Source organism: Corvus cornix, chromosome 5 (assembly GCF_000738735.6).
Source record: "Corvus cornix cornix isolate S_Up_H32 chromosome 5, ASM73873v5, whole genome shotgun sequence".
Lineage (NCBI taxonomy): Eukaryota > Metazoa > Chordata > Aves > Passeriformes > Corvidae > Corvus > Corvus cornix.
Window position 1 is genome coordinate 55698953 of NC_046335.1, and position 26109 is coordinate 55725061.

At 39.5% G+C, this 26109-nt stretch overlaps 2 protein-coding genes across 4 annotated transcripts in view; both read right to left on the reverse strand.

Moving 5' to 3' along the window:
- Nucleotides 1-2077: 2077 nt before the first annotated feature.
- LOC109950898 lies at nt 2078-11813 on the reverse strand. The gene is made up of 2 exons (XM_020583497.2): nt 11265-11813; nt 2078-3039 (listed from the first exon to the last, which is right to left on the reverse strand). Exons 1-2 carry the CDS (start codon nt 11340-11342, stop codon nt 2380-2382), a joined length of 738 nt encoding a protein of 245 aa, XP_020439086.2. The 5' UTR covers nt 11343-11813; the 3' UTR covers nt 2078-2379.
- A 101-nt stretch (nt 11814-11914) lies between these two features.
- The window catches only part of NELL1 (neural EGFL like 1), a 297795-nt gene continuing 283600 nt past the window's right edge, over nt 11915-26109 (reverse strand). For all 3 annotated transcript variants that reach the window (XM_039552597.1, XM_039552596.1, XM_039552595.1), the window contains 4 exons: nt 21984-22177; nt 16926-17102; nt 15053-15277; nt 11915-13844 (listed from right to left, as the gene is read on the reverse strand). In XM_039552597.1, the coding sequence (XP_039408531.1) occupies nt 13794-13844; nt 15053-15277; nt 16926-17102; nt 21984-22177 (647 nt within the window). In that variant the 3' untranslated portion in view covers nt 11915-13793. The remainder of the gene's footprint in view (nt 13845-15052; nt 15278-16925; nt 17103-21983; nt 22178-26109) is intronic.

The window sequence follows — 26109 nt, forward strand, 5'->3', positions numbered from 1 at the left end:
AACTCACTCAGACTGTTTCTTAAACCCCAGCACAGTTCTGTGCATCCAGCTCAGTGCTGTGGAAACAGAAAGCAGTTGGCTTCTGCTGTCATTTTTCTGTGCTTTTTCTCAAGGTTTAAGTGAAAGGTTTGCTCAGCTAGAGGTCATCATCAGTTTTTTAATACTTGTTTTGATAATCCAAATTTTACCACAGGTTAAATGTAAAACTTCAATTATTTTTAAGCCACTTGAAGATTCTCCCATTCGGTCCATAACATACAAACATTCCAATTTCTCATCTTGTTTGCAGTCCCTTCCTAATAACCCTTGGCACTGAAGAGGATTAAGCAACAGACGATTTTTTCAAATCATATCATACTTGCCAAGCATTAACTGAATGCCATTAAAGGCCCAAGCACCTCAGCTGGACTTGCAGGTATTTCTCTTCCTGCACAAGCAACAATGAAGAGCTCACAGGAGACAGCGGAAATACAAGAGATTGCTATGCAAACAAATTCCAGGTTAGCTCCCAGTGTTTTGTCAGGGTTGGTTTTAGTCCTGCAACTCTCCATCCCAGGAATCAGCCAGCCATAAGAAGTTGGTTTCCTAAATTACCGTGGTGCACTGTAAGCTGCCCCAGTATTGCCCTTTTACCTGGTATCTTTAGATGTATTATAGTCCAGTTAGCCAAGGTGTCATGAGGGAACACATTTCTGTCCTTTCTTTTAAGAATGATATATTAGGTGATTTTTTCCTCCCACACATTTACAACCAGAAAAATTGAAAGAAAAACATACCATTAAGAGATTTGAACTATTTCCTCTCTGCTGTGGAAAAGAGTGAATTAGTTAAAAGGTAATAAAAAGTGATGGATTTGTGGGAGAGCAAAATTAGCTATGATACATTTTAAAGTACTTTTGATATATTTATTAAAAGTCAAGATGTGCTTCAAAAGAAATCCCAGTACACTTTCAAAAAACTGCATGGCTTAAAAAAGATGCACTTAAGAAGTGAATCAACACTTTTTTTTTTCAAATTTGCATTGGGATTTATCAGTGTGGTACCAGTAGTAGGGAAGGTTTTGTTGCAGCATTCTAATTAGCACAGATCTTATCTAAGTTTGAGCACTCTAAATTCACAATAGTACAAGGTGTTTTTACAGTATTTAGAATGGAATAGTTTTCCCCTCCCCCACCTATACTGTAGTCCCTGTAGGAAATGCAAAGAAAAGAAAATAAGGTGGACACTGCTGATGGCAATGCACCAGTGAGGTGGCATTCATTATCTTCTCCTGCATAATTAGATTTAGGTATGTCACCATTTTAAATAAAGCATAAGCAGTCGATTAATTTCTGTTTTCCACTTATAAGCCCATAAACAGACTAAAGGAAAACAAATGGGGTAGGGAGGGGTGCTGAGGGGGTGAGGCAAGGAAGGAGGAAGGCACAATTTAGGAATTGCTTGAGACTGCAGTTGATTAGGAAAAACAAGGTATGGAAACTCATACACACACAAATACGCTCCTGTTATTCAAGGCTCAGCTCATCTTCCCGAGGGCAGTTTAATGGCCACTATCTACCTTCACCAGATGAAGTCCCTTTTCTTAATCCCCAGTCCTCCTGAACTTGAATCCCCTGCTATTTAAGTTTGTCATAAAATATTTCACTTGCTTTGCAATGCTATTACCTAATCAGTGAGTATACTATATCCTAATAACTTGTATGTGTTCCCTTTGGCACAGGAGCAGAGGACAGGTAACTGCCTCCCTGAGCTAGCTGTAAACCACCCTATTTAAACACTAGTGAAGAAATCGTACAAGACAAGAGACCCTGGTCCTCATTCTGGATTAATATCATGAGAAGACAGATCCTTTCTTCTTTTGCAAACCCAATTTTTTCTCTCCTCTCCTCTCCACTGTTTACTCAGTGCCTCATTAAGCTTTAAAATGCCTGTGCCAGGCAGAACAAGCCATTTACCTCTCAGACACAGGAACCACATTTGGGGATGCCTTGTGGGGGCTCCTGTCACGATTCGTTAATACAAGCGAGAGTTGTGAAGGTTCATTTATAGATCTCAGAGTGCAAAAGGACACAAGGGATTTCAGTTCTAATCAAAACAGTGCACCTTTATTAAGTACCCACAACACGGTAATGCGATAGAGGAGAGAGAGATAAAGAAAACAAAGTAAAGAGTAGAGAGGAAGAAGGGGGCGGGGATAGCTACCAACGGATGGGACGAAATCCTCGTGGTCTTCTGCCAATAGATTCACCTTCTTTCTGTGAGGAGATCTCATCTCCATTATCTCAGAAAGTCCCTTTATAGCCCTTTTCTGAAGCGAGGGGCAACTGGCCAAGACCATATCTATGTTTCGTAATAGCATTGCAAAACTAGAAGCCAGCACTACCACAGGTACATACCAAGCATGCCTTTTATAGGCCGTACTGCCTGCCGTGGTTTGCGGCCTAGCAGCGTTAGCGTGTCTACTTCTGGCATGAGTTTAGCAGTGCTCTCGCTTCTGCTTTCTGGCTGTATCTCCACATCTCCCCCTTTTCCCCAAGAGGTGGGGAAATCTACAGCCGTTGTTATGAGGCCCGTTGCTTTGGGAAACAGGTACAGGACAGGTGTACAGGACAGGTCATTCCTTTCCGCATCAGCGCAGCCCTTCCCGCCTGGGCAGCAAGCATGGTGCAGTCCACCGTGACCTGCACTAATTTTCCTCAGGAATGCGTACCAGTTCCCAGCAGGCACACCCGCAGGCAACAGTTGGCAGACATCCCACCTCAGCCAGGCCAGGACTCCTGTGTTCAGTCTCTGTCCTTGGCGATGATCGTGAGGCAGATGAGGGATCTTCAGACTGTCTCTTACAGCTCCCCAGGCTGGGGTGGAGGGGAAGCTGGGCACAGGCACTGCCAGACCAGTTCTCTGGCTATGGAACTGCCACTGCTCACCAGACCACGTGGCTCCATGGACCACACCACAGCCTCCAGGAATGTCCACTGGGATAACACCGTGCAACAACTCACAGGTTGGATTGGCATCTGGAAAGTTGAAGAGTCTAACCTGCAAAAGAGGCAATGATCAAAAACTGAATTAAATTGACAGTGAAAAACCTATTAGAGTTCCCATGCCTGCCACACTCTGGATGCATAAATCACGGCGGGTGTGTGTCACTGACCTGTAAGAAGTCTGTTTTCATTGAAGAACAACAGCTTGAGTGAAAACAATCTTGTCAAAATATAATGGCCTCCCTTTCCCCAGCCTGAACTGGGGAAAGCTATTAAAAGCTACCAGAATATAAAAGGCAAAATATTTATTGCATGGTTATTTATACATGCTACATAGTCACCTTGAATTATAATATCGCTTCTGCTTTTAGCTGCATTTTTAACCTTCTGGAATCTTCTTTTCTTCAAGCCAAAAGAGAACAATAAAGAAGCTAATATTTCATTGTATGCTCAGTGATTGCTAAAAATCCTGTGATTTCGAGTTCTGCTAACATAGAATATGTTCAGTGTTTTACTAAATTACCTGTATGTATTAGAAGGAAATGGTAAAGCAACAGAGTTGCTATCTCTGGTATTATGAGAATTGTGAACTTTTGGAGTTTTTTGACAGATACAAAAATTATAAATATCAGTGAATATTCTTCAGTGCTTCACTGATGTTCTCCCCAAGCAATTTGTTTACTGCTTCAGGATATTAGACAGCCATATATTTTACTTTTCCTGGTAGTAGCCAATTTGCAAGAAAGCAAGTAATATAAAAATAGCTATTTACTCAGTAACAAGCAGTAGAGTACATTAGCACTAGACATTGATGTTGTTAGAGGATAGCAAATCGATAATCAGTTCTTATTCTGTAACTTTGTAAACCATCTGCTTCTATCGTTGCAAAGCATGCTCTGCTGCAGCAAAGCCTTTACTGCCATACTAACAAACAATTTGCTTTATAATGTCTAAAGACAATGTTGTATCAAAAGCTTTCTAATCGCCTCACCATTGAAATAAATGGAATGTTTGGGTTGTACAGAGATTTTGCAGAGAGGGATAAATTGTAACTCCCTGTTGCACTCTTGCCAGAAAAATATTTTGTTTACCTTTCAAACTCAGAGTTTATGATTATATGGTCTATTATGTTATTAGATCCTACATGGCAATTTTATTATTACCATTTATCACAAAATTGGAGCAAGCTCAAGATGTGTAGCTGAGAGCAATGTGCTCCAACCTCACTCCAAAGAGCTCCTGCTCCCGGTACTCTTTCAAGGCACAGTTTCATTAAATATCTAACACCTGAGAACAACTTGGGAAGAACTATACTGTCATTGTAAAGTCTCATGCATCCCACAGAATGTTCAAGAAACATTCTACTGGGGATGAAAGTGGGGATGTGGGGTGGGAAAGGCAGAACTGCAAGCAGTTCACCAAGCTCCAAGCCTCCAGTAATCACTTTTAGGCTGCCACTAGAGTCATCGAGTTGGCTGCTCATTAGAAAGAAACGGGCAGTGTAGACTTGGGATCCTAGTCCTGCTCTGTTTTACCCACAGCCCTTTGCTTCTGCAATAAATCTTGTCTTTACAACTCCAGCCAGGAAATGCCATGCTGCTGGCTGGTTGCTCTGCCTTCCCGGCCCCCTGCCCTGGCACAGCCCCACTCTCATCGGCCAGTCACAGCTCCAAGATCCACGTTCCTGCTCTTGGACATTCTCCCAGTGGCCAGGATCAGGTTCTTTTCTAAATAAAATCATAAAAGGCAGAAGTAGTTTCCAATCTTGTGTGTCCACATTCTAAAGACAAATAAATAAAAAAATCGAATCGTATTTAGTGTATTGACTCCTTTGGATTCCTTTTCTTTGCTTCCTTGGCTTAGGAGCCTTTCCTATAAGTCACTTCCACATTTAGTGTCACCAGCTTCACAAATTCATTTGTCTTTGCTAAAAGCATCATCGCCTGTGTTGATATCACCTGGCTCTTCCACCCATGTGTTTCTCTTGCATGCTCCTCTTCCCATTTAAACTGCCCTATGACATCATATTTTCAACATTAAGTAATACTAGTTTTATTTGCTTGATTTTAGCTTCACTTTTCTCTCATGCAGAAAGCCAAAGGAATGTTTATAACCTAGATTACTCAGTGATGTTCCATTACATACTTGATAATGGTTTTCCAGTTCCTGAACTGCTACCACTTCTTTGCATCTGGTGCCAGCCTAAGCTTAATAAACCATTTATTTTTGCTATAGGCAGTACTCTCATGTCATAAAAAATGCAGAAATCTCATTCTGAAGTTCCTGCTTAGTTGACATAATGCTTTGTTTTCTTTTTGGTTCTCTTCCTTCCATTTGCAAGCTTTGACTTAATGATTTCTTTTGCCTCAATTACTAAACATCACCCTACATATATAGAAAATTTCATTAACCAGGATCTTTCTTACAACTCTGCAATTGTAAAAGCTGCAATTTTTGACCACCTCTGAACTGAGAGGCTTCATTGAAGCTCTTAACCCTCTCCTTATTTTTAAGCTATCACACAAATCATTTTATCTGTTTTAAAGTACAATCTGATAATCACACAGGCCAGTCACACATCACAAATTTATAAATTTACTGTTTTCCTGATCAGTCTATTTCACTTTGATTACACTTGCTGAAAGATGCATTTTGGATAGGATGTATTTTCTGCATAAAAATGTGTCTGCATGCACTGTTACAACAGGCCATGGTGCAGTTAGACCCCACCATGACTTAATGGCAGGAGTGCTAGGTGAGTAGTTTTTCTGCATTAGAGCTAGTGCTATGAATTTGGCATTACTCCTAGACCATGGCATTCCCATTATGAACTAAAATCACTAAATGTACACACTTTTGTATTTGTTTATTCAGTGCTAAAGGCTTAATGTGTTTCTCTTTCGGGTCTCTTCCTTATTTTCTGGGTGTTGGGGGCAGGGTCCTCACAGGTTCTTTTTTTCCAGCTTACAGTTAGGCACCAGGGTTGGCCACCTTTTGGCACAAATTCAGGGCAAAAACACTGACAGGGAAGTAGGTCAGTACAGGCACCACTGCTTTCCAAACACAGACCCATCTCCAGCATCAGCTGCCTCCCAAAAGCTCTCAAACTCCCATAAAAAGAGTTAGATTCTAACCCCTTATTTTCGATGAAAGCTCAGACACACACTGAGCTTGGTCTGGACCAGAAACATCAATCTTTTGGACCCTCCTTAAGTGGCCCAAACACTGCCTGCCTGGGGGGGCAGCTGGGCTCCCCCAGTTCAGCCCACCCCTGGAACCTGGGCTCTCCTCAGCTATTCTGCTGACATGAAGGGAGAGGCACACACCAAAGAAATCCTCAGAGAAATAATAGAAAGGCTTGCTTGGGTTGAAAGGGACCACCTACGGATGCCAGGTTGCTCAAAGCCCCATCCAGCCTGGCCATAAGCACTTCCAGTGATAGGGCAGCCACAGTTTCTCTGTGCAAGCTGTTCCCACTGAGCTGTTCCCACGTGCCTTGCTACCCCCTGAGAAAGAATTTCTTCCTAACATCTAATATAAATCTCTCCTCTTTTAATTTAAGACCATGCCCCTTGTCCTGTCACTATTTCCCTGTGCAATAAGACACTTATATATCAGCTTGTTCCACCAGCTATCCCCTCATGACGCTGGACCTGCCTCCTTGGGCATCTGCCCACAGCACTGGCAGGGTGTAGAGTTACTGGCAGTAATAATGTAAGTTCAGCACTGACAATCCCGAATCACTGAAAAATGTACATTTTCAAACACATACATTTTTCTAAAGCTTAGCTTTTAATTTTAGCACAGCTGGGGTATAATTTTTGAACATGTAGGACTGACATTTCTCATTGCTATCCTTGCACTGGATCAACTCATCTGAAATAGATGACATCCATCTATTTTCACTTGAAATAGTATTACTCACACTAGAAAAGCTCCTCTGTAAATAGTATCTCAAACATTGACAATTGACTTAGAATGAGATGGCTACTCAGGTGAAAAAGTCATTGGGGATAATTTCTTTTTTCCCCCAATTCTAGAGGATATATATGTGCACACCATAATCCCATCTATCTTACAGGAATGCTTTAATTCAGGAAGAGAAATAGCTTTGAACTTTCATGCTGAGCAATACTTAGACATAGGAAACTTTCAGCTTAACTCCCCTGAACTCCAGAGGCCTACAGAACTGCGGCCAACATTTGTGATTTACACCATCCTGCATGTCCCAAAATACTTCCTGGTGATGCCTGAGGCTTTGTTAAGGATTGATGTGAGACTGCTCTCAGGCTCATCTGTCCTCCCTTCTACCAGTCTATCAACATGTCTTCAGATACAACTGTGTTCTTGGTTTACTACATGAATTTTTGGATACTGCTGAGCCAGCTCTGAGAACTCCAGGCAGAAAGGACATGGAACAGACCATTCTCAGGGACAGTGTGGAGTCACTCTTTCAAATGCCAGAGATACAGTTCCCTTGTTCCCTGAGACAGTAAATACTTAAGCAAGACATCATTAAAAAAAAGGATGCCTGAAAGGCACGTAACTGCCTTCCTTTAATAGTAAAAACAGATTTTTTGAGACTGAGGCCCAGATTCTGCATTAATTCTAGCTATGGGTAGTATAAAACAAAGTGACATTTAAATGAAAAAAAAAAACCCCATACACTTATGGTTCCAAATTTCCTTTTACTATAGGCTTAAAAACCCCCCCCCCAAACTTATTTTGCTTAGTCCTCACATTATCTGCTCAGTCCCTGTTCAGGTTGTAAGACAGCCTGAGAGATCAGCAAAATAATCCAGGAAAGTAAAATAAACTGTAAAGAAGGGAACAATAACAATCACTTTTTGTTGTCAGTAGAATTAAAATACTTCCAAATTCAAAAGAAAATATAGTAATACCTGTTGACATTACTAATTAGCCCACTGAGGTAAGAACTGCTTTGCTATACATTTACTTACCCTCTGGTCCTGGGAAGCTCATCCTTAACCACTACTGTCCAAAACACTAAGAAAAGCAGGTAATTCCTGGCGTTTCTGGCATTTTTAAGACACCAGCAGAAGACACCTTCCAAAGAGTTTTTCCTGATTTTAATTGGGAAGATGCAGAGGAATCAAGCTCATTGCCCTGCTCTGCTTCACCCACAGAGAACACAGTTGCTGCCATAGTGTTGCTTTCACTTGTGAGGGCATCCTCCAGGCCCTCCAGTGCTGCGACCACCACATCCCACCCTGAGCACATCCCGCCCACGGCACCCACCTCCTCCCACCACCCCTCTGCCGGCAGTGGGAGCTGATGGTTTGAGTCTCAGCAGCCCAGACATTCTCCAAAGGCTTTCAATGCTGTAACAGTAGAAAAAGAGAAAAATACAGCAAAGTACATTGCCTAAGACCACACAAGAGGTATTTCCTTCTGATTCTGAGAAAGTGCTGGCCGTAGATTCTAACAAATACTATTTTTGTATGGAAACCTGCACAAGAGGTGACTTCATGCAGCAGTTCTCAAAGCTGTTTTCTACTCTGCAAATCATAAATTAAATTTGTGTGGCTAATGAGTGAAATAATCAGCTAACTATTTAATACAAACATGAGTAAATGGACAAAACTGTCTTCAGGTTGAAAAATCACCTCTCCAGCTGAAAATGTACTTTAAAAATACATATTTGGTTTTCTTTAACCTTAGCAGGTAAGCTTACCATTAAAATTAGTGCTCACCTGAACATATTTTGGTGATTCTCTGATCCTAATTTCATAGGCATTAAGTAAGGATTTCCTATTTTGACTCTAGAGACACAGCAGTAGCAAAACCACACATTCTAGCACCTGGATGAACACTTGGCATAATATTCAGGTAGGAAAACAAATCTGCATATTTAATACTACCAAAGGGAATCTGTCAAAACCAGTGCAAAGAAGCACTGGATTACATCAAATACATTTCCAATTCTTGCTCAAGGAAAAGTAGATTTAGAGTTAATCAAATGGCAATCAATCAACTGCATTATTAGAAGGCAGGATTTTTCAGCTCTGAAAAGGCCTTGGCTCTGTTTTGTGTTTGAGTGATGGTGTGATTGGCTGCAGAACCTCTAAGCCTTTCCTCACTGAAGTGGATCTCCATGAATAACCACCAGGCACTCAATAATAAAGAGCTTTGGGATATGTGTAGGGATGACGTGAGGAGTCATTTTGAAAGAAGTTACAGAAGAGAGAAGGACAACTATCAGCGGGTTTGTTTATCTCCTGTAAAATAGTGTTCAGCCCTGTAGAACCAGTGGCTGTAAACACAGAACCACCTGAACACCAGGCCCCTGGCCAGGTAACTCTGTGCCCTTTCCCCTTTCCCAAAGGGGTTTCTCCCCATTAGGGCAGAGGCACATACAAGAAAGAAGCCTAAATCAGTCCAGATCCTGTTGCAGCTACTTCTGTCTCAAAGAGAACTAAGACTTACTTCTCCAAACCACTCAATTTCAATCAAAACACTTAAATGAAACAATCTCACGTACACATTGAGGAAATTAAAAATTCAAGTGTAAGGTGATGCTGAAGCAAAGATTTGGCTCCCAGTCAGAAATCTACCCATGAGAATTCAGTGCATCCCTCATACTGCACAGTTGAAGTAGCAGTAAAAAAACTTAAATGACAGATACATGGTTTGGGGAACCTTATTTTAGGTTGGTTGTTTGTTTGCTTGTACTTTTTTTTTGACTGGGATTGATTTTTGGCATCATGTATCCACATGTTGTCAACCTCCTGATGATGATTTCATAAAAAAACCCCTGAATTTGACCCTTTTTATCATTTGATAAATTTATTGATATACACCTAACCCTGTGCATGGGGGACTATCCACTAGCAGCTAGTAGCAAAAAATAATCCTGTTAGCACCTGCAAGTAATTTGCAGATTACATGCAATACCAGCAGTTCAGTAACACCTCCGAGGTCAATGACAGCTGAATCAGAATTATTGCTGACTTCTACCAGTAACAGAGAAGAACTGGATATGAAGCATTCAGACACCCCAAATTGGGTATTTTTAATTTCCTTTTTTTTTTTTAATTTCTACTACCATGAATCTTCCTTACACCAGTTTAAATTTCAGTGAGCTCCAAAGATGTACCTTAAAAAGAAGAGGAGCTGTTGGCAGGCACATTTTTCTGCTGGCAGAATGTGTTCCTCAAACAATTATGTCTTATCACAACACTCACTTAAAATTTTATATCAAACTGTATCATGGGGCCCTTTTAAAAACCCCTCATTAATGATGATTATGTAAGTACCATTAGATGTGAGACATTCCCATATTGCTCGTAGGAGTTATGATTTAATTCTGCTAAAATCTACTCTACCATTTGTGTAATCACTCCTGACATTTTACCTTTTGTTTTGTAAAACATTATTGTCTGTCACAGGAAAAGAAAAAATATGATATTTTGGTTGTCATTGCAATCTGACTGAAAAGATGTTATTAATTAAATCTTATACACAGTTATACCTGAAAACTCACTGACAGCTCTTGAGGGAAGATATATTACTGGAAGACAGTTGTTACTTAGGTCTCTGAGGCAACACCAAGGCACTAATAAATCCCACACACATTCCTGTGCGTGAGGCTGGTATTATTCAGCATTTGTGGGGAATAATTCAGCTTTGGCCTTTCACAGTGACTGCCTTGGCTCAGAGTGGTCCATGACTCTAGGAACCACTACAAAGGAATATTTGCACGTGCTTTAACTCAGGAGATGAGTTTGCAAACACACAGGGAGCAGAGCTGAAAAGTCACGGTCCTCACAAAACATAACACGAGGTTCTGGTTTAGAGAACCTAGGCTGAGGTTTTGACCAAAAGGAGGAGGGCAAACACATTTTACCAGAGCTGGAAGTTTCATTTTCTGTTTGTTACTCATTTACTTTTTTTTTGTCATCAGAAGGGTTACAGAGAAAATACTCTTTCACAGGATAAGTAAGTAGAAACAGCTAAAAATTCCAACTGTCTGTAGCCAGAGCTTTGACCAAGCCCCTTAGCTAGCAGCAAGTTTCCTTTCACAGAAGTTAGTGGTAGCCCTCCTCAAGTTAATACTACACTACAAATATACACTACATGTACAACATATATATACATCCTACTGAGCAGAGACAATGTCCATATCACAAACAAAAAGAAACATTTTCTAAAATTATTATAATAAACATTGGTATTTTCAGCATTTTAATTTTAGTGCCTATATCTTTATAGGGAATAGGGAATTTCATCAAGAAAGAAGTTCTGAAAGTTCTTACTTACCTTGGTCACACAGGAAATTAAGTTTTCCTCCATAATGTGCTCTTTGGGCTGGGGCTTCTGAGTACTCTGAAGGTACATGTGATGTGACTAGTGATCAAATTACTTCATAAGGAAAAGTTCATCACAGTCAGGGCAACTGCTTAAAATGCAACATAAACAGGTCTGTGTCAATATTTTGACTTTGTGTAAACAATTCAAGCTGCATCACTCTGGAGATAATGACACATAATGCTGTATAAAATGCTCTGAAAAGGTTTTACTGAATTAATTTGCATTTGAGTTCTGGAATAAAATTGGTCTGCAGTGGAAAAGTGCAGTCTTCTGTGGTCCTGTTAAATATGATCCTAACAAGACCTGGAGCTTCCAGAAGGCATCCTGGGAAAGGGCTTCACTACTACATGGTAAAAGGGAAAATAATGATTTTCAGAGCTTGCACTGTCTTTAATCCATTTACAGAGCTTCAGAAATTAAGTATGACAGACTGGAATATATGATTCTGTCTGACTATAAATGACATATTTCTTACCACTCTGATACTTCACCTCTTGGCAAACACTTTTTCTCCTTTTTTGCAACATCATGAGTTCAAGCTGGAAAGGACATTGTTCAGTGCTTTAGAACTCTGCTAATAAAACTAAGGGAAAGCAATCTGTACATAGGAGTTTATTTAGATGCCCACAAATTTTAAATCATTCCCCTTCGTATCTCAGCCCACTGGGTATCTTATCCAACTGAATTACCATTGGGTTTTACAATGTGATATACAAAATGAGCTGAAATTATGATTTACAAACATCCTTTGATTATCATATAAAACACAACTCTTTCCCTTATTATACAGTCATCAGGGCAATGCAAATAGAGTCAATACATTAGTAGCTGAAAATGATGGGGCATTTTAAGAAAATAAATTTAACTTTACCACACAGAGATGTTAACTAAAACAAAAAGTGTTTAAAAAATTGGAATAAAGTTATCTGAATGACTGAAAGTAATTTTATATTCTTTGCCACTGTTCCCTTATAAACGTAATAGTAATTCATTTAAAAGACAACTGATTTTTTCACTGTATAGTCACACATCGTTCTTATTAACCAGTTTCACATTTTCTGCATGAAACTATGAAAAACTCACAAATGTAGACTTTCCAAACTGTAGCCACTATACTTATTTCTGAAATCTTTTCCATATATTCAGTGTGTTTAATTAAATAAAAAAAAAGAAAAAAAAACACTACACGAATGAGCAGAACAAAACACAACAGCACATTAACAATGTGACATTTAAGCTGTAGATGCATTGCCATAGAAATATATTCTTGTTGTAATGCCACAAACTTTCTAGCCTCATGACAAAAATAGACATTAGCTGAAGAGAATCTAAGCTCTAAACTCCATATAGGGCTAAGAGTCTTAATTTATATTTCTGTCTAAACTTAGGTCCTCAACAACACAGTAAATTTAAGTATTTTTGACTGTCATAAAATATGAAAAGATAAAATCTGTTTCTGAGCTGTTAATTAGGTAATGGAAGTTACCAAGCATTAAGGTCTCCTGTCCTGCATGTTGCTGGAACAGGTGCCTCTGCACTTTGTCACTATGGCAGCAGTAACTGAGGACAACAGACATTATTACTGCAAATACAAAAGAGGAAAAATTCTGAACTCATCAGTGATGTTACAAATGCAAGCAAATTCTAACCTAGTCAACTTAAACTATATCATCTTAAGGGTCTCTGACTGTTTTACTTATATACTCACAGTATAATCCAGAGGAATTATACTCAACAGAACACTGATAATGACTGGTGATTCTTTCTTGATTATGTGTTGAATTGGCAGTGAAATGGGGTTTTAGTTCCATTTCTCACTATAGGAGTCTTGTTGCTGCTCTGCATGTTTGGAGAAGAAAGTGCTTATTCTGCCATTTCATTCAGTTCATGGCATTTAATTTCACAGTTTAAGACAGACTTATTTTGATTACTTTTATTCTGTCCATACCTTTGAATGCTTTAAAATGTTGGACAGCTGTGAAATATAAGTACTATGCAATCTGACTGTACATACATACATATTTTCATAAATACATCTAACAGGGACCTTGGAACCAAGTATGTAATATCATGGGACAAAATCACAACAGGCTGTCTTATTTGTAAAATCTAGATTCAAAGTAAGAAGAGCTGAATTCTATCAATGTTGTCAATACACAAATTAAAACAAAAATACAGCATTAGTTTACCCATGAAATAATTTAAACATATTTGCAAATTTCTTGACAGGAAAGGTGTGTAATATACAACACTGAAAACTTGTAGCAACCATTGATTTCTATGCGCTGTACTGGAAGTCACCCGGACAAGGCTAGCAAGGATGAGCATCGTGATAGGTCCCAAAGGCAACTCCCAAACATCTTCCTCGCTTGGAGACTTTGGTAATTGTCTGTTGTATAAAATGCCAATGCATACAGCTTCCTTTCAGGTGTGAACTCCAGTAGTTTTCCTCCCTCGACACAGTCCAGTCTGACCAGGTCAGTTATTGTTGAGACACTCTAAATCCACCGAGCAGCAGACATTCCCATTCTGCACAGACAAACAAGCAGAACAGGTCACAAAGAGCAAAGGGCTGGCGGCAGGCAGAGATAGGTGTATCCCTGGCACATCTACCACCTAAAATCACCTGCCCCCAGCATCCAGAGTGTCAGCACTGCTCCCAATGGTGGCTCTTTGAGGAGGCCGACTTTGCCAAATAGCACTGAACTGGCCTGAACTACCACAGGAACTTGAAACCTGAATGTGGTCCCCATAATAAAATACAGCACAGCAATGGCAACAAAGATGATTGCATTTTTCCCTCATGCAAGAAAGTTAATGGAGAGAATTTTCATGTGATCCACACAGGAAAGCTTTCTGCTTGTCTGAAATTAGCAAACAGTTCAGGATTTTGGTTCATGGCAGATATGGAGGGGATGGGGGCAACATAAACACCACACAGCTTTGGAATTTAATCCATTGTTAAGTAACTTTTTCTAACATCCAGTCATTTATAAAGCTACTTTATGTAATAAAAAAGTACAGCAACCACTAAAATCCCAAATGAGTTTTTTTTTTTACTTTTCTTTTTCTAAACCATCACAAATCTACAGAAAAAAACCTCAAAAAAATGGCAGAAAAGCTGCCTTCCATAATTCAAAGCCCTGGGGCAATAGCTTGCTTTCCCAGAGTGAACAAAAGAACATTTTATATAACTCAAAACAACATAATTCTGATATTGGCGCAGTGGGGTCATCACTGCACAAAGCAAGGGAAATAGACTGCACTCCTTCATGAGAGCCATTGGATAAAACACATCTTCATGAGATCAGGGAACAGAAACTGTGACATTCCCTCCCCATCACTATTGTGGGAGTGCCTTTATCTTGGAGCTGCAATGCCTTACTTGTGTACTTGCTGGTGAAACTTTTATGTTAGTGTTTTTCCCTCAGCTTACCAGCTCTGTAATACACATTTTCATGAACATCCACACTAGGTAATTATTGAAATGTTACCCTTGACTCATACTGAGAATGCCTGAAGGTTGCACTAGGATATTAACATATCTGTGCTCAATATTTTCAACAAGGAGAGAATTGTTTTGCTTACACTCTGCCAGACAGAAAACACAAGGGTTTTCTGCAGGCTCTCAGGTCTCATTTACTTCCCCAAGATCTTAATCTGAGCCTCCAAGGGCAGAAAGGGACCCCTATTTTATTCAGGTACATTCCACGACCATTCCAGCTGGCCCATGGTACCTTGCATTTGCAGGTTGTACAAGGAGATCCCACCATCGTCCATACAGCGCCACCAAGCCTCGTGACTCCGTAGCCATCTGGACAGGTTTTCCTGATGTCATAGGTGATGTTGTCAGCCAGACAGGGGTCACTGACACAGTGAGGACAGCACTCTCCTTCTGAGATAGCTGTGTACTCGCAGTTCAGAGTCGGGCACTGAAGAGGCCAACAATCCACCTCTCCTTCCTATAAAAATTGAAGCCAGTGTCATTGAACTTGCCATTTATGAACCACCAAGTAACTTTGTACGCTTTTGAATGGAAAATCATTGTTTTGCAAAAATTTCAATAAACTGAATGGTTCAGATCTCCATTTGGTTGATCACACAAATACATGTTTGAATACTGAGCTGAAGTTTCCTAAATGTAGCATTTGGTTGATCCTTGACTAAACAACAACACTGTGATCATCGTAGCAGGGGAACTTGAGTTCTTTGGGGTTTTTGAAGGCAGGGTTAAATACTGGGTACTAGTATTTTCTACAGACTATAATTTTTGCTGTGATTGCCTTGCAGACTCATGCACTCTTTTTACTCCTGGTCACATAAACATCTCTGCAGGATCACAGCGAACATTTAAATAGAAAATTGACACTGCAGATAGATGTAGGTCAGTACGTTTGAGAAGCACTGAACATCTATCTAAGCAGCAACAGCCAATACCAACTTTGTCAGCTCCTAAAGGAATTGTTAGAGCTTTACCATTTGTGCTCCACTGACTCATTTTATTCCATTATTTACTTATTTTTATTATTATTTTTATTTAAAAAAAAATCTGCAACAGTTTAGTAGATAGAGACATGGAGAAGACAGAAACATCAGGTCACTTCTGCAGAGTATTGCTCTGTATGACTAAATTTAACCTGGAAAGGGCTTCAGTAACTTGCATTATACTGCTCTGTAAACACTTCAGATGCTGGGAACATCACACACTGCACAGAAACTTACATACAACACTGATTTAGGGCATCACCGTCTTACAGCTCTGGATGTTATCCCAATCATAAAATTAGGCAAGAAACTGTAAGCCACAACCTCAATACTTACTCTATGCATGATGGATAATTACCTCATGACAATAACTAAGCTTCAAATCTAATTTCCTTCCTGATGCCCAGACACCTCTTGATTAGTAACATACATATAGACCATATTATACAGGCAGCTATAAATGGAAAACTGGTAATTTTAATGAACTTCATTGATGGACTAATTAGTATATCTATGGAAAACTTAAAGCTTTAAGGAAATAATCTATAGTGTCTAATGAGAAAATAAGTTTTCATTATTTTGTATGTTTTTCTAGTAATTTCAGTCTTCTTTATCCTTCTTTATGTGGTTATTTTTTTCTAATTTACACAGTGGCACTGGTACTCCATGTTTCCAGATTTGCAGAATTCAAATAAATAAATAAATAAATAAATAATAAAAAAATCATTGTCCCTTTTTGACAAGACAGGCCCACCAGACATAATTAAAAACTGAAATTTCTCCAACTAACTCCATCGCATGCGAAAAAGGTTTGAAAATGTCACTTAAAGATCAGACAACCTTACAGAAGTTCTCAAAAGTAGACTAATGCTAAAATTAATATAGTGCCAAGGTTTCCAAGCTCTTCTCAAGCTTTTCATTTTGCTCATTAGACCTACTTATTCAGCAGTAAGACGAAAACTGATGGTGTAGCTTTCAGTTCTCTGGGGCTCGGTAAGTGCTTTACCATCACCCCCAGTCTGAAAAGCAGGTGAAGAAATAGCTGTGAGCCTGCCTCCAGGTCTGTTTTTCTAAAAGTCATAATCCTTATTATTCTTACTCCTACCCAAACTGCTTTACTCATACCAGGCAACGGCACTGCTGGCAGCTGTAGGTCCAGTTGTCCCCGCTGCGGTAGAGCTTGTGCCCAGTTTGGTCGAGGCACTGGCTGGTGACACGAGTGTCGCACTCTGGGCAGCAGAAGAGGTCAGCGCTGGGGTTCCTGCAGTCACAGGCTGTTCTCCGGCAGAAAATCCTCCCATCCTGCAAGGACACATTGCCCTGACGTCAACCACAAACTGCCAGAGAGCAACCCAGGTAAGGTCACAGGGTGCATACATCAAAGGGCACATCTTTGGCTTATCAGTGTATTCCATGCCAATAAGGACTGGATCTTGCCTGTCATAATACAACGAATACCAGTACTATCCCAGTTTCTGTCAGTGCATGGATCCAATTCTGTCTTGAATCTGAAAACACTGTTTGCCGGTCTCCAGCCAACTGAATTTAAACGCAGTCAATATCTCAGTGAAATACAGTGAAGCAATTTCATATCTCATTGGTTACATCAACAAACTCTTCAAGCGGTTGCCACTCTAATACATATAGTATTTATTTAGCACTATTTTGACAGAATGTACCACTGTGAAGAAAGTAAGCTGAATAAAGGTGGACCCTTTAACTTAATTAGTGCAAAATATAGCACAATCACAGTAGCACTAATTGTTCTTTATTCTGACCTCTGTGTCTGTCCCACATCTGGACCTACAGTACATCAGCTTAAAAGAACTTATCATCATTCATTATAATTCAGTACATGTATTACAGAGGGCCTGGATAAAGCTATATTCTGCTTTGCATCACAACTATACTATTCCTAAAGCAACTTCATTCATTTCATTGCAGTTTTTCCTAGCCTAATCAGAACCTTGTTCTGCGTCTATTATCTGATGTAAGGAAGAAAATTTCATTGCACCAAATATAGGAACACCCTTCAATGCAAGGGAATTTATTTCCTCTGATCCTTGAAAACAACTTATTTCTAATAAGAGTGAATGGAGCCCAGGATGTCTTTTCCAGAGGCAGACAAAACAGCCATAAGCAGGATAGGATCACAGAATGGTTTGGGTTGGAAGGGACTCTAAAGCTCATCTTGTTTTAATCCCTCTGCCATGGGCAGAGACACTTTGCACTAGACCAGGTTGCTCAGCATGTAGCATGGGGGAGGTGACTGCTTATTATTTGATGTAGGAACCAGGGTTTGGTTCCTGTTTTAAAGCAAAGCCAGTCTTGTCCACAATGCAACATAGACAAAATTAGCATCAGGGAATCACAATGCCATGTCAGCTCAGTGTTACTGCTGCATTTCATTGTAGTTTTGAATGGATTAGAATATTCCTTGCCACTGTAAAAATAATTAACATTATTTCTTATGCCTAACAAGCAAAGCTGAAGACAACATTGAATTATGAGAAAGTAGAAAGCATGCCAGGTTAACATGGACCTGAACCACTTTCGCCAACTTCAGGGCATATATTACTCTACAAGCTTTGTTCAGTGTTGTATCAAATTAAGTTAAGTATTCTGTACTAGCGGCTAGATTGCCACTTCAGATGTGGGAGGAGGGATAAACAAGCTTTATCTCCTTACTCAGCAGTCTGAGTAAATCATAAGGAAGAACAGCAGTAGCCCATTTCCTCAGCCATGGGTTTGGGCAGCTGCAGATGCACATCAAAAGCCAGCTTAGCCCAGGAGCTCCGTCAGGATGACCAGATCCAGGCATGTGGGGCTGTGACAGGAATCCAGGGAGCCTCAACCATGGCAGTCTCTCTCCTCTTCTATGCTGATTAATAATGGCTAACAACAGCCCGTCTGCTTAAATCCAATTCAGTTTCTAAGCTTTCAAGACCAGTTTTCAAAATTGCCCTGGTGACAGTGCCGTTAATTCTGTGCTTCCCTGAGCATGTTTTACGTTGCCTTTACTCTCCATATTTCAGAACACTGAAAAAACCTGATGACTTTGCCAGAGAACTCTTGGTAATCATAATACACTGCTAGTCTGTTTTGTCTGTAAGCATCTGTGTTTTGTGTACAACCTCATTAGCTCTATGCCTTTCAAAAAACATTTTTATCCCTATACTGCAGTGACACAAAGCCTCTTAAGCTACACTATCTCATGTGCATCTTTGCAGCTCAGCAGGAGCCCTGAGAAATACATAGAAAATTGAGAAATATATATAGAAAACCTTATTTTCTTTAGGTGAATAATAACATACAGCATCTTATTACTACCTCTTCTTTCCCACCTTCCTCACTGAATCAGTTCTACATTCTTCTAAAGTGGTATGAACGTAAAATCATTCTTATCAAAGGAAAAACTGACACACAAGAGAATCACTGTTAACCACTGGGTGGTTCAAGTTTTCACAAAGCCCCAAACCCAGTTTGGACAGAAATCAGACCCTGCAAAAACCAAACCACCAAATGGTTCTCACCCCCAGGAACACACATTAGCTTGGAAGATCCCCCTGCTCCCAGTGCTGTGTGTATCTCCCAGGCTTTTTTTCATAGAAGGAAGGGAGGGTTGTCTTAATCAGAAGACAGACTCGAAAGCCCAGATATAGCCACACTGCACACCCAGGCTTTGCTCTTTTCATGAGAGAGCACAATAGCTTCCCACCCCAAATCCTACCAGCCTTAAATCTGATGGTCTATTAAATCCACAACAGTTCAGAAAGATACAAGACATATACAAGACATGTCAAATATACCTAAGGAACAGTGTTCATTTATAGTTTTGAGAATTTATGATTTTGTAAACTTTATGTGCATTTAGATGAACAAGAATGGTTTGAAGACACTGGGTCTGGTAAAACACTGAAATACCCTGTGCTTCAATAATGACACTTTGTTTCATTATATAAATGAAGCAATATAATTTCCTATATTCCACAGTATCCTACTTCACAAATAGCTTTGAAGTTCATTAAGTAAGGTATTTAATTTCCTTTGCACCAGATTATAAATGAAAATATTTAAAGATGGTACCTATGTGCTTCAGGCAATGAACAAAATATATCCACCTGACTTTTGCCAGAATAATTATAGCAAAAAAAAGCCAGTTTTATTTCAACAATGAAATGCTGACTTGCATCCTGGATAAAACAAGTAAGTAGGATCATTGCAAAGTTTGAGTAAGTAGTATAAGGAATGGTTTAGTTACGTTTCGCTCTTTTCCTCACTGCAAACTGAGCAGGCTGCAAAAGATCAAGCAGGGCCAGTTCTCCATGCAACTGCATGAAAAGGAGAGGTTTGAGAAGTAGTCTGGTGTACTGGAAGCTATCAGGATGTATAAAAATGTATTTCATTAAACACTGAGTGAAGACTTTACATTCTGCCTGAGATGTGATAGACAAGGAGCTCTTCTTCCTGTTTCCCCTGTTCTATAGACACGAATTTGCTCTTGAAACAGGCAGCCACTGGAATGAAATTAAATGCAAATGCTAATTCACAGAGGGAAAAACTGAAGTGAGGAAGACACATAGTAAGAGTCGTAACAACAGTGTCAAGCTTAGTTTAAACTATGTACTAGTTAATCATTTCTGTATTTTCATATACTAGTAACAACACTCAACATAAGAAATACCATGCAATGAGAAATGGCAAATAAAACAAATTACAAGCAATCTAAAATGTGAATACTAATAGTAATAATTCTGCAAAGGCAGACCAGATGTCTTCACATATATTAAACTATTTATTCTATTGACTGCAATCCTTTCATAAGCCTGCTGGTTCCCCAAGATTACCGTAAAAGCTTGATATATAGTCAGTAAACTTGTACACTTCAGCTTCTGAAAGGAGGAGTTTTAGGGAGCTTGAGGCTACTTGAATAACAAATATAGCAACTAACAAGAACACATTCCCTACTGAGCCCAAACCAGCAGTGTACTTTTTAGGTTCTACTCACTCTGAAGTCTTAATTTTTCCTTGCAAAACACATTTGCAACACACCACTGCAAAACAGAAAGGATGAGGCTTCCAGCTTCTTGCAACTTCAAAACACCTCTTTCCCTCTGTTCCCCCTAAAACCCTCTCATGCTTCTCTGGCTCCCGAGCATTGAGACATGGAGACTGATAGGCCAATTCCCATGCTCCATCTTCAGCTTTTCACAGAGGTCACAACCTAATTTCACTTGAACTGGGCCTATAGTGCTCTGCTGCGCCTTTGGACAGCTTTACCCATGCTATGAACGAATCAGTGCAACGTGACCATAAAAAACCAACCACATCTCAGATTAGGGTGTTTCTAAAATTCTTCTGATTTCAAAGACAGGATTCCTCTGTTAACAAGTGAAAATCAAGAAAGCAGAGCCAAATGTTTTCTAACTTGGTTACCATACTCAGGAAAAAAAAAATCCAAAACATAATTTCCAGGGGAAGAAAAAACCCAACAAAAATCCCCACCCTGATCTAAATGTTAACTCCTTAAGGTACATCCACTGATACTAGACCTGGCCTCTCCAAACATACAGAGAGAGCTGCACTGCTCAAGTGGGAGAGCTGGCAACACAGCCAAGCTGAGATGAGAAGGAAAAAGCTGAAAAAGCTGGCCTTTGCCCTTCTTCACTTTGAGGAAATTAAGTGCCTGTTGCTGGGTCTTCTAACCTTTGACTCAGGCTCAGACCTTTCTTCTCACTAAGTTAATTCATATGTATTCCAAGCAAAGGGAAACACAGCCAACAGGAAGTTGAGAGATGCATACTCATATGAAAGAGAAATTAAAATCAGTTTTCAGCATTTCCAGTAAGCGTGCTGGAACCTTCACATTGTGTTAAAGGGTAATGCAAGACCCTCTTTGAGGCACACTCTGAAATGCTCTGGCCCACAGGGTGACATAGTAGAAGCTCAGAAAGGTTAGCCATTATTCAGTTATGTGTGTGGTTGTGCAAAATAAGAAAAGAAATGCCTTCCCAGAAGAATATCCCCATCCCAGCTTCAGAGTCTACAGCAGAGCTTACCTTTTGTCTCAGTGCCTTGGGCTTAGGCTAACATTTTTGCCAACAGTAACACTGCAATGTTGGGTTTCTGACACAAGCCCAGAGAATTAAAGGACTTCTGAAACTCAGGCCAGCTGGATCTCACCTTGCAGGAGCAAACGGAGCATCTGTCCTCTCTCAGGGTCCACACCTGCCCGTTCCGCTTGAAGCCGCCTTCATGGGGACAGTCTCCAGTGCAAGATGGTCCAGAAGGACAAAGGCAGTCAAACCCTCCTGCCAGGTTCACACAGGCTGAATCATTCCAACAGGTGTGGATCTTTAAGGCACACTCATCGATATCTGCAAAACAGCAGATTTATAAAAGCTTTGGGCACATTTTTCATGGGGCAAGTTTTATTTCTGCATTAAGTAATTATTGCTTATTCTGCCTTGCTGGTGGACGAGGGTGCATTCCTTTCTATATCTTTCATATTTACTCAGTAGACTTTAAGCACTGTTAGGTTATTCTTCAGCATTTATTTTGATTCCACCAAGAATTCTTAAAATATCTCCATCAGGCTTAATTGTAAATGCTGAGTTTGATGTACCTAGTGGAACCATATACCAGTGACAAACTTGAACCTTCAGATAAGGGTGCATACTCATTTCCCAGTGACTGGAAACCAGCAAGGAGAGTTGACTTTCTGTCAACTAGACCACTCTCTGTTCTGGGTTTTACATCAAAATAGAAGTGCATTATTCTTCATAATTTCCTAGCACAAGCAACATTCCCCACACTAAAAGCAGTCAGTTGCATCCTTTTCCCATTGCTGGAAGGTATAAGCAAATTGAAAAAAAAAAAAAAAAAAGGAAATAAAAAGAACTCTGAGGCACCTGATACACACAAAAAAAGTGCCTTAAAGCTATGCAGTATGATTTAGCAATGACACAAAGAATAGGTGACAAGAGAAAATCATTATACACCAGAGAAAAGTGAATTACAGCATCCCATTAAATTTGCTTTTAGAGGGTAAAATATGATTATGCAATATGAATTTATCTAGGGAGTTCATCCAGTGTTCTTTTTCTTTCAATGAAAGCTATTTGATTTTTAAGCACATTGTTAAAAATAGGTGCTTCTTTCAGACAATAAGTTTGGACTTTTCTTAAACAATATATTGACAAATTGTCCAGATGAAATACCAGTAAACCAGTGTCTTTTGTTCCCACATGAACAATGAAAACTGCAAGCAACAGTGGAAGGAAAGCTGGAAAAGAAAATCCTTTAGAAGCATGTGATGGTTTCTGTTGTGATAGTTCCAGAATAGTATTAGATGAATTCAGAAAATGCAAGGAAGAACCACAATACTTATCATTCGAAATGACCTTATTGCTAGGGTGAAATTTTAACTGTTCAGTACTACCCAACGATACTTTTAACTTCTCTCTAAACCAAAAACTTCAAAAGTATTTACAAACAACAGTTTCCTGAAGTCTAATTTAGGTGGGATGTGATGGCCCGTTGCCCTACTTTTTGGACAAGTGCCATGGCTTCACATGTCATCACCTCAAAAGGTCCTACCTTAAAAAGACTTTAAGAATTCTCTCATTTTGGTGAAAGAAACTCTTTATAACAATCAAATCACTAAATTCAGTCTGGTCTGGATAGTACAATTTCTGATTTCAATTCATAAATAGTCAAGGAACAAGTAGAAATGTGGTCATGCCCTTGGATTTGATTAAATGCAAAAATCAGTCTGCACAACCGAGTCAAAGCTCTGGGCTGCCAGAACATGACTGTTTCTTGTTGTGCTTATAGATCCAAAGGGAAGCTGGAGGCAATTTCACTGCCTTCAGAGGGCTTCACTCCTGGGCTAACCCATGGGCCAGTCCTTTGTCAGAAATGTTCCCAGTGGCCTGACAGCATGACTCAATTGCTCATCACTCTGACTTGCCTAAAAATGGTGCATTTTGCTGTCCTGAAAGTCTTAATTCCCAGAAAAGAACATTATTGCTCTAGTGCACACCTTAGCCATACCTGAGTACTTGAAATATTCACTACTGGTGGTGTAAAAGGTGCAGTACTAAGAGAAATTAAAACTTGTAGTTCATTTTTTAACAGGTGCCAGAGTATGGCAGGAAGTAAAAACCATGAAGACTGACATGAAGAGAACTACGAATGAACTGGTATCAAATGAATTATATCCAAATAGCTACTGTAAAACTTAGAACATTCTTAAAGATATGCCATTTTCCTTTCAATAGACTTTACTTGTATTTTTTGTTGAAAACAAAGGTATAAATGAAGCATTCACTTTGCCTTTGGTGGTTTCAACAAGCATCATCAGTATTGCCTTCCCTACCACATTAAGAGCTCCTTGACGATAATCTGTATAGGATGTAGTAGAATAACAGTGCAGATTAGAAGGGTAGCTTTCACAGTTCAAAACTAAAAGGATTTCACAGATGAATATAAAGCCATATTGCCTACAGAGTTGCATTTAATTGCTTTACTTATGACACTGAAATCTAATTCTGTTTCCATGTAATTTAACAGATTTATGGAAAGCCAGATGTTAGCAATTATAGAAACTAACATTATTCATGTTCTCAGTAGTACAGACCTGTTCACAAAGCCAACCTAATCTCTTATGCATATGCAGAAGGGAAGAACCCCCTATTTACGTACCTCTGCTGCTGTTCTCCATTTAGCACACATAAAAAGGATGTCCCCATTACAAGCAGCCCAAACTGGTAAATGGCAGATTCTTGACGAAGAATCAAGCAAAGTATGGACATAAATTCCTAATTGCTACACAGCTTTTTGGTTCTTTATGCAAATAATAGTTTATTATTTTTTTTATGGCATTTATTATTTAAAAGTTTTAGTCATTAATCAGATATAAAAGGCTTGGACACTGCACTCATTTTCAGCTGAACTTTTAACAGAACTAATTTTCTGAGAATATCCCTTCGGCAGTTTTTCTGTTGTCGCTGATTGCATTTCCTAAAGTCAGAACAGACATAAAGTCAGAACAGACAATGTTATCAGTAACTTGAGGGAAAAAAGTTATAAGCATAACATGTTTTTGTCCCTGTCATTCCTTCAGCCTTAAACCAGATTGTGGGGGTGGGGAAGGAAAAAACCCCAGCCAAATGCTCCCACATTGTTAGCTCTCAGTTAGGTACAGAAAGTATTTCATTTTAATGGAGATCAAATGGCCATATCAGTGTGAGATCAACATGTAGGGGGCTATGCAAAGCATGGTAGAAAATACTTGTATTTAGTGTGAAATTTCTCTTAACAACTGGAATCAATGTGTCAACTTAGGTGTTGAAAAATTAGCCCAGTCCAAAACAGTAATTTAGTGAACGTGAAAACTATGACAAGACTTTTGCACTTAGCTTATTTTTGTAGTACTCAAATCCTTGCTTAGCTCAAATTTCCCACATCCCCTCAGGTTTCATTTGCTCTCCCGCAATTGTTCTCAGAAGATGCAGGCTCAAAAACGGAACATTTAATGATGGGCACAGCAAAACTGCAGACAAATCTCATTTCCCATTATAACAACACAAAGAAGGAAGGAGATAAAATAATAATTTATAAATCAAGCCACTTTGAAGAACACTGGAAATAGCAAGGAGACTCCATATTCTTTTCCTATATATAAAGGACAAGAACAAAGTGTCTGTCCTTAGGTTTCGAGGGATTAGTTCTTTCATGTATCCTGTCAACCTATGGAAAGAATCTGATTTTCACACCTGAAATAGGATTTTGCAATTTTATTCATTATACTGAAATTCTCTGTGGCAAAAACCTACTAATCAACCCAAATAAAAGCTGCAGAGTTTTCCTTCCCCTCTCCAGACAGTTCCTTTTCAACGAGAAGTGAGGATGTAGGTGAAACACCCGTATTGAGCAGAAACTTGCTTGTACTGCAAAGCCTTATGCAACTTTCTATCAACAATGTATAGCCAGCAGCCAGGGGATTGCTGCCAAGACGTGCTGACCATCATACCACTGACCGAGATCTTTACTCTTCAAACACTCCAGGCAGTGCTTCTATAAACAAATGCACAACCATACGTACCCGACCATACACATTTTAGCAACCAGTCCCATTTTGTGGATGAAAAAGAAAACAAACCACCCAAGACATGCTCATTTCCAACATACTCTCAAAATACATGGATAGCTCAGTAATGCGGGCAGACAAAAAACCAGAAGCAAAATGGAAGCAAATAATCCCCTGAGATGCAATTTCCTTTTCCATTCTTTTTGGCTGTAATGA